Consider the following 9215-nt stretch of genomic DNA (forward strand, 5'->3'; position numbering starts at 1 on the left):
AATTTCCTGATTCGGATTGAAATTCGTATAAGTTTTTATGAGCTTGAGTACAATATGCACAAGCTAGAGTAAAATTAAATATGTGTGCTTGAAAATATGTGTGTGAAAAGTCAAATGAAATTTCGTTCAAGATATACGCTCAATGGTGCGTGAAATTCGTGAATGGTACGAGAAGCTTATATTATCGGTTGAAAATACATTGCATCTTAACGCGTCAGACATTGAAAAATATTTTTGTTAGCCTATATCTCATACTGCTTGCCAATAAATGTAAATCGATTTATAAATATGCATCAAGAATTCTCAACAGCCTTATAAAATTATTTAAAAACATTCAGTTCAACAAGAAATAGAAATTCATTTTTCTTTTTCTATAATCATGATTCTGACGAAGGCTACAAAATTAATTAAATGAAAAAAAAAAAAACATGGTGTATAGTTTGATTCGAAATTGAAAGAATTTTATGAAAACCCATGGGACGTTAATCGGAGCGCTGGTCCATTCCGTGGCCGACTTCGGGTCATCATCGAGTCAAGTGAAGCGTGAGCTACACTTCTGCGGTTCACACTTAATTAAACAGACTATAGGCGAGCGTGGAGCCGTAGGAGTTGCCACGTGGCAGACAATGGTGCAAGTCTTTAGCGTCGATTGTCATGTAAAACATACCCTATATATGCAATGGGCAGGCAACACCGCCTCCAGCTAGGGAAACGCCTGCATCCGGTACAGTGTAACTTGTTACTGATGTGAAGATGACTCTTGCCTCGCGGAAATCATTCTTTAAATAACCGAACTGATCACGATACGCTATTAGTTGAATACCTACTCGTCAAATTAAACGCGTCTTTGCTTGAAAAGCTGTTTCGGAGCAAACTAATAAATTGTTGAAGGAGTCTAGATTCACCAGATTTGTGAATGATGAACGGTTCTCAAAAAGCGGTATTGACTGTCATTGTCTGTAACACTGGTAGAAATTTTCTTCTTTTCAAGTTGCAAATTTACTTGCTTCAGACACAGACCATTCTATCATAAAAATTTTTTGGCACAGTTCAATTGAAAACAACGTACAATGGATTTTTCACGTGTTCGAAGTATGAATGGATCAATCTGTATCAAAAATATTCCGGCAATCCGTCAAGAGGTTCAGTGCAATTTTCAAGCTTGGCCAGGTTTCAATATTAATGGAACTCACTATTACTCGCCAATTGGCCTTCAATCGATTAAATACCTCGAGAGATATTATTTTTCAACAACTGCTAAAGCTGTCCGAAGTTTGTTTGAACGCAGATAGATCAGAGTGAATTAAGGAAAATATTTGAAAATCTGAAAGCAAGGATCACCTAGTTTCTTTTGAGTAGAATCATATGAAAGTGAGAATATTTGTATGAGGCGTCACTTTTTTTATTTAGATGTATTCGAAGTGAAAAAGATCAGATCACCCGCTTCTTCGATTCTGCCGATTCTCTGATCGTTAGTTGTTTAACAAAGTCACCACTTTCAAGTGAATGTTGAATCCTTTGATGCGGGGAAAATTACTCTGGTTAGCAATTTATTTTTACTGTAAATTCCCCAAAAATTGAGCAAATTTCCCACCGTGAATTTTACGAAAAAATTATCTATGTGTGATAAAATCATTTATGTTCACGGGGTTCACCTGATAGAGGAATCTCCTAAAACAGCTAAAAGGTCGGAAAACAAAAAATTTAACCCAGTAGGTTGATTCAAGGTGTTATAATAAATTACACTTTCATTCTGCCTAAATCCAACCGGAAACGCGCTACTGAACGATAGCTTCAACAAATCAATTTCAATTCGTGGAAAACTTGTTCCAGAAAAATTAAAGTTAGCATATATTTGATTGAATTGTTTTATTACGTCTATTAGAATTTTCATTGGTAGTTTAATAATCTGCTCTGTTGCTAATATAAAATCAATATCGTATGAACAATATACTCTCACTCAATATTTGAGTGGTCTCCCAGATGACAGAATGACACATCATAGCTTCCCCAATCTGACTTCTGACGCCAACCGTCTCAGAGGTTTGTTAAGTCCAATTAAGTATTTCTGGGTCATCGGTTTGATTGCACCGTGAAAAGTTTTAATTATCATTCGTAAAACTTACTGGAATGTCATGGAATAAAGTACGCGACAATGTACATATATATAGGTGTACACTATAGGTGAAAAAAAGTCTGTCAAAAGCGTCCCTCACGATATCCGCTGTGAATCATATTAATACTCAGGGAATACTCAGTTTAAAAGCCCTCCGAAAGCGTCCCCCTCCGTTCCGACGCACTTTCGTCGAAGCTTCCGGACGAGCTCGCTGGCTGAGGGCGTCCAATTGGCTGGTCGAAAGCTCGCTCCCCGTCCCGTCCGGGGATTGGTTACTGGGCGAGGCTTACGCGGGAGTGAAACGGGTCTAATCTGATAACGCGGTAAGGTTGAACAAGAATGAAAGGCCGAAAGCTCCACCTACTCGTAACGAGTGAAGCAGGAAGAGACGCGGCGTCAGTCGTGAGAGCGAAAGAGACGCCCGCACTCTTTCCCCGATGAAGAGAGACGGGAGCTGCTGCGCGCACGACTGGATTTCTCAATGAGTGGAACGAACACAGAAGCATCAGTAGAGCCGTGTGCATGTGTCGAGACGCGTGCGAGAGAGGAGGGACCATGGGGTCCGTAGAGAGAGGGACTGAGACGCACTGACGGTGTCGAAGGAGGGAGATCAGCTCTAGTGGCGATCTTAATTTGAAAAATAAGTTCGCCGTGCGTCAAGCACACTTGCTCGAAGCACCCTCGGTTAGAAGGGTGTTTTCTCAGGTCGTCTTGCGTGGTTGTTAGTGATCGACAGTTACGATTGTGGGAACGTTCGGACAGTTCGAATTATTCCAATGTACCGAACTACTGGAAGGACTCGAGAGTAGTTAGATAGTGATTATTTTTGAGTTAGTTGAGCTTGAACTAGTCTCTCGAGCATATTTCATCGAGCAATAAACCGAAGTGTGTCGGAGTCAAGTTATACTCCAAGAACGTGAATCGCCGAAGGAATATAAAGCGGGTAAAAGACTTAGTTTTTAAAAAAAATCCTATCGCGATTTCTGTCCACTAAACTTTTCGAACGATGGTTTTACTCAAAAGTATTGATACTTATAAAACGCTTCCTTGACCAATCGGTATAAACTGGAAACGCGCGAAAACGTATTGTTCCGATCGAAATTTCAAGTACAAAAATCATCAAAAATAAAAACGTCGCAAAAATTTTGAAGAAGGGAGTTATTGCGAAAACGGGGTCACGACATGATGGACGATCCGAAAAAGATCGAAGCTTCAAACTCGCCGAAAGGTTCGCAAGGCTCCCAACCGACTCCTTTCAGCATCGCGGATATTTTAAGCCGCGAAATACCGTCCCAGGAAACGGAGAGACGTCAAGACGTTTCTGAAGAGGTTGAAAAACTGACACATCCTCTTCAGGATAAACTCCTCGTTGAATACGCGCGTACCACGAGCAGCCACCCTTTGACGGAAGCCGAGGCTCATCTCCAGGGAACCCGGTTTCCAAGATTTCCATCACCGGAGTTGAGCATGGCTCGCGAGCTCGATATCCTCAGGCGAAATTTGGCCCAGGCTAACCTTACCGGTTTCGGGAATCTTCAGCACCTTGGACAGGGGAGCTTCAAGCACTTGGAAACCCTCGGGACGATCGCAGCTTATCAACAGAGTGCCACAGAGGCCAGAGACTCCGCACAGCGACAACAAGACGAGGCTCTAGATATGAGCAAGAGCAAGCTCTTCGGTAAGTGGAGGATTAGCTAATTGCTCATTTCATGCATTTGCGTGGACCACAATTACGTGTCAATCTAACGTCAGCTGATAAAGAATTCCCTAATTGACCACAAAAAACTTTTCTATCAGAGTTCACGTTCATCGATTCTAGCACGATTAATTTTTAGAGTCACATGGTCTTTGCAAAAGTGCATCAGTATTATTTGTAAAAAAAACTTCGGGTGATAAGTTAGTAAATTACAATTTCTTCGATCTAAACCATTTTTTATACCATTACATGAACTGACATTTCGTTCACGCATAGTTTTGTGACCGCAAAACAGTCAAGATCCGTTCGGATTTTTTTTTGGCAATGATTGATTAATTTTTATTGCACAAAGTTGAACGATGTTCAAATCTAAAGATCACAATTCGAATATTCTTCTGCGTGAAAAAATTATGGACACGCGTATATGCTTTCAATGCGGTGGCTCATTCAGCCTTTTTCAGACTTTCCCTCGCATGTCTCGACGGCTTTTTGTCGCCAAGTTGTGCTGAACAGAAGAAAAAAGTTTCGTTTCAAGTGGTATTCGAAAGAGAACAACAAAAATAAACGCTACGTCTACTAAGGCATGCATCGAGTAGATCAAATTTGAGGGGTGAAAAAACTACTGATTTGAGTAGTATCATCGTAAAATGGAGCTGAATATACTCGGCGACGTGAAAGGCGCGGCAAGAATTAGTCCAAAATAATTGACTTTACAGGAAAAATAGTATTTGCATTAAAATACTAGGGATGATTAGAAAATGGGATTAGAATTCCACTGTGCATCGTAAAATGTTGATAACGCAGTGATCATTGTTTAATTTTGATTCGGTTAATTTACATCCATTCTGAATTTCTTTTTTTAAGTCAACTCGGCGAGCGATAAGGTAATTGAATGTAATTTTAGTAGCATGAGTGGCACTTGAGCTAGCAGACGTCATAAGTGGCCACTACACTTCTTGTTGGAAACGAAGGTTGGGGCCTTAGAGGCGCGGGCGGCACAGACCCAAAGCACTTGTACGCCCGAAGGACGTCGGAGACAGGGATGAGGAGAAGGGCAGAATCCTTTGGATATAGGGTTACATGCTTCCCCGCATACCGCCACAAAGTGCAAACAGAGCAGCATTCTCCTAGAGTGCAGAATCAATCACAGGTTAATAGCTTTTATCGCGTTGACGCGCACACGTAACGCCGAGTATAAACGCACTCGAGATGAGGCGAGTAAAATTATCCAGATAATCGCTGTAAATTTTTGCTAGTGAATCGGGAATTTTAAAGCACCGAATAACGGAAGTCCGGACTTGGCTTTGGACGCACAACAAGCTGAGAGTATCTCTAGTGGTCTTGCACTCCTGCAGGAGTAGGTATCTAAAAACTGATTGAAGAATTTAATTTATCACCACGCGTCAAGATCGCTAATGCCGAAACACTCGAGTTGAATGTTGATAATTTCCTAGTGCCGGATAGACACGTGTGAAGAAACCGTGACTGCGAATCGTGGAATTCAACGTCACTGGAATTCTATCGCGCATTTTCGAAATCTGTTATTAAAAAACCTCCGCATCAACGAGAGAAGAAGTGATTCGATCGTGTTCTGTAATCACAAAGGCATGTTTACTCGCGGTAAACTATATCCATGTGCAAACACTGTTAACATTTAGTGGCGGAGGCCAGGCTGCAGCATAGAACGAAGGAGAGCGGTGGCTGTATGGCAGGGACATTCGAACGGAATCTATATTTGATCACTTTCGACGTCAAGTTGATGTCATCTCGCGCTTAATGCGTCGAAGCCCCGTCGCTTGCCAAACATCCTCTAGTGGGCTTGATGATATGTATAGATATAGAAGTAGGCATTACTCTTTGTATAGACACGTGGTGAGTACACGTCTCGAAATCGGACAATCTGCCATAATTTTTGAAACTCGTTATTAATTTTTCATCAATGAATCGTAAACCTCTGATTGAGTTAGAACAAACGTAACCTTAACAGTGATGTTAATTCACATCGAAGACCATTATAGACCAATTAGGAGAACGAGAAAAATGTTTAGAGTCCTCGATATCGTAACCGTTGCGTTCTCACGAAGGGAATGAGATCAGTGAATGGATGTCGCGGGGTTGGAAACGGGGAAAGCAGTTAGGAGAAAATTGTGTCCCATTGGCGGACAATTTCCTGTTAGGTAAATGTACAAAAGTGCAGAACCCTACAATTAACTAATGCGTTCTCACCTTTTACGGCAGTGATACGTTGCGGGTGGCAGGGTGGCACCTGCCGGTACCTGGTGCCGCCGATTCAAACCTCTGCACTTACGAAATTACCCTCTTTTCGCTTCCCAGGACTTTTGCTAGTTTAGAGTTACTTAATACGCTAATGGCACCGAGCGACCCGCAACCTATCTCGACGTGGTTCTTCGCTATTTCACGATGGCACAATGATGGTAATCGAAATGACAAAGTGAGAACTTTGTTCAAATTGTAATTGCCTCGAAAATATACCTCATAACTCACTCAATCTTGCTCACGTTTACTTTTATGAGTTACCATATTTTCGAATCCTGCAGGTGCCTTAATGATATAATTTTATCTGACAGATTCTTTATAGAAGTTCGAGAATTACGAATATCGAACTTCTAAGACGGTATTCACATACATTATATACTCATTCCAAGACAAAACAGTGATAGTAAGGAATAAAATTGATTGCTGTCCGAACGATGAAGTTTTCGATCACTAGTTCTTTGAAAAAAAAACTTACATTCATCAGAGGAGTATATGGAACTTTTAGATTTAGAGAAAAAAACGTTTACTCTGGTCATTTAAATCTATTCTAATAAACTTATGAAACTTATAAATTTCATCTTTCTGTCTCTTGATGCTCCGATACCGTATGTTTGAAATATCAGACGGCTCTATATTCATTTCATTGATGTACGTTTTTCGAACAAATTCAAAGTATCCAAAAAGCGGTTGATCTGATTACTCACGAGAACTGCCTTCACGCCGACTGTGTCTATCTATAAAAGGCAAAGGCTAAAAAGTTCCGACTGAAGCGTGGAAAAAAATTCCCTTCAAATACCTCAATTCGATGATAAATACACATTTCTTTGAATGAAACGGCGTTTGAAAACGGAATGAAACTTTAATGTGTAATGGTGTATAAAAATTGAAGTAAAACCAAAGATTCAGGCAATCCGTAGGTGGGATACATCCGATTTGTTTTGTATACAAACTCATCGAGAAATGGTGGTATTATTTTTAACCACAGCGAGGAACGTTGTTTGCGGGAGTGCAAGGATACCCAACTTCAGAGGGACGAATGGTTCACAGATTTGGAACTAATCACTGGATCAATGCACACAAGACGATCGGGACGTCAAATATTTCGCTGCGCCGCTGGCCGAGTCAAGTATCGTTTAGGATCATCCAATAATAAAGCCTGCCGAGTAAACACATCAGAGTAGCGGCGACATGTGTTAATGTTTGAACGAGACATCAAAAGCCAACAAGTCCCTTCGTCCCTCCGTTCCTTCACCCCGAGCCCGGTTCGTCGCTCCGTATGCCTGTGTCTTCGTCCCTCGGTTACTTTTCCAAGCCTTGCAAACGGCTCACTCGATCGCGACTCGCAGAGCCAAAGTACGAAATGTATACAAACGAGCCTGATCTAACCATTCATGATAAAAGTGGCACATTTCGTCGAATTCTCATCGATAAAAGCGGCGATGGTCCCATCTCTCAAAACACGGTTCGCTATCAAAGCTGGACCATAATTCGCTCGTAGCACCTCTATTTCACCGCTGCTTTATGTATGTAATTCCAAGAGTTGATTAAAAAGGTACCGGATCGAGGGTCTTTTACAGGCAGCAATGATCTTCAAGCTCGGTCACATATTTATACATCGCTTGCATGTATTTATGGTACACAACACCGTCCTTCCTCTTGATTTTCGAGAACCAGAAAATGAAATTAAACGTCTGCAGAGTTAGTTCTAGATCAGACATGATAATCGTTATTATTTTGTTTCATAATGATAAATCGATATTCGAAAAACCAGGTGTTGTGCGCCTTACACACATGTGCGCCATGTAAAAATAACGTATATGCATATATGCAAATGAAAAACTGCAATAGTGTACACAGAACGTCAGTCTTGATTTGTTCTCTCATTCCACGAATCTCTACTCAATTATTTCCCTTGTCCCGAGTTTTGAAAATAATCTGGTAATAAATAAAGATGAAGAATATAACACGTACATACAATGCCTGTAAAGAAGTAGAAGAAGGCAACGTGCCATGCATCGAAGCTTAAACCACCGTTTAACATTTATGCTCGCAGATGACATCGAGGAAGATATTTACGACTCTCAGTCTCACGGGCAAACACTTCAAGGCAGAAAGAAGAGGAGCAGAGCTGCCTTCTCTCACGCACAGGTATACGAATTGGAACGGCGATTCGCGGCACAAAAATACTTGTCAGGACCAGAAAGAGCCGATCTGGCTCGAGGCCTCAAGCTCACCGAAACCCAAGTCAAAATATGGTTTCAAAACCGAAGGTATCTATCCATTCACCCAGTACTACCCTTATCCAATACCTACTGTCGCAGCTCTCCAAGAACTACATATTTCTAACTCAACGTTTCCTTCTCCCTGATTCTTCAAGGTACAAGACCAAAAGACGTCAGCAGCAGGAACTCGGCGCCCTTGTCAATTCGGGATCCGCACGGCGAGTCGCGGTTCGCGTTCTTGTTCACCCGGACGAGCATCTTCGAGGGGTCCCGCTTCCCGGTCCCGGCCAAATTCCCGGACAGCTTCCCGGCGCCCAGATACATCCGGTGAACAAGGCGCTCTCCGGGTTTCCCTACTACTGCCTTCCATATCACCCCTTGTTGTGCCCACCGCTTCATTCCGCTCAAATACAAGCCCAGACCTCGATACAGGATATGAATCAGAGGCAACGGGAAATGCAGCTTTCGAAAAATGACGACGAAAAGTAATACACCGTTTTATCATAGGACTATTGTGAAGATTGGATGTACAATTAATTGGTTTACTATTTTTTGAGGAGGCATAGATACACTTTGTAATTTCCCAAGCTACGGAACAATCTGTTGAAACATTACGGAATTTTAACTGGGTTGCGAATATATATTGTATCCGCAGAAAATCGTGCGAAAAAAGAAAGTATAATTTTATTAATTTTTTCAGGTGATACGGGACGGTAAATTCACCATAAATTTACCGTTCATTCAATTTACAAACACAATAAATTTAATATACATACAATTCAGTAAATTTAAATGACTTTTTAATGTTTCTCCTGTAAATTTTAGTAAAATCAAAAATTTTCATTGTAAATTTAACCGTTGCACCGAGTTCGTAAATTTGCAACCTGATTTCGTAAATTGAAAA

The 9215-nt window shown here is 41.1% G+C and overlaps 1 protein-coding gene across 1 annotated transcript; it reads left to right on the forward strand.

Moving 5' to 3' along the window:
* The first annotated feature begins 3213 nt into the window (after positions 1–3213).
* LOC124413079 (homeobox protein bagpipe-like) lies at positions 3214–8858 on the forward strand. The gene is made up of 3 exons (XM_046893429.1): positions 3214–3794; positions 8143–8359; positions 8467–8858. Exons 1-3 carry the CDS (start codon positions 3299–3301, stop codon positions 8798–8800), a joined length of 1047 nt encoding a protein of 348 aa, XP_046749385.1. The 5' UTR covers positions 3214–3298; the 3' UTR covers positions 8801–8858.
* Positions 8859–9215: the final 357 nt, after the last annotated feature.

Source organism: Diprion similis, chromosome 2 (assembly GCF_021155765.1).
Source record: "Diprion similis isolate iyDipSimi1 chromosome 2, iyDipSimi1.1, whole genome shotgun sequence".
Lineage (NCBI taxonomy): Eukaryota > Metazoa > Arthropoda > Insecta > Hymenoptera > Diprionidae > Diprion > Diprion similis.

Excerpts from the sequence above, each read along its gene's own strand:
- LOC124413079 (XM_046893429.1), top strand. The coding sequence starts at position 3,299 with ATGATGGACGATCCGAAAAAGATCGAAGCTTCAAACTCGCCGAAAGGT. Across the intron at positions 3,795-8,142 it reads GAGCAAGAGCAAGCTCTTCG|ATGACATCGAGGAAGATATT; the intron begins GTAAGTGGAGGA and ends TTATGCTCGCAG. Across the intron at positions 8,360-8,466 it reads ATATGGTTTCAAAACCGAAG|GTACAAGACCAAAAGACGTC; the intron begins GTATCTATCCAT and ends TGATTCTTCAAG.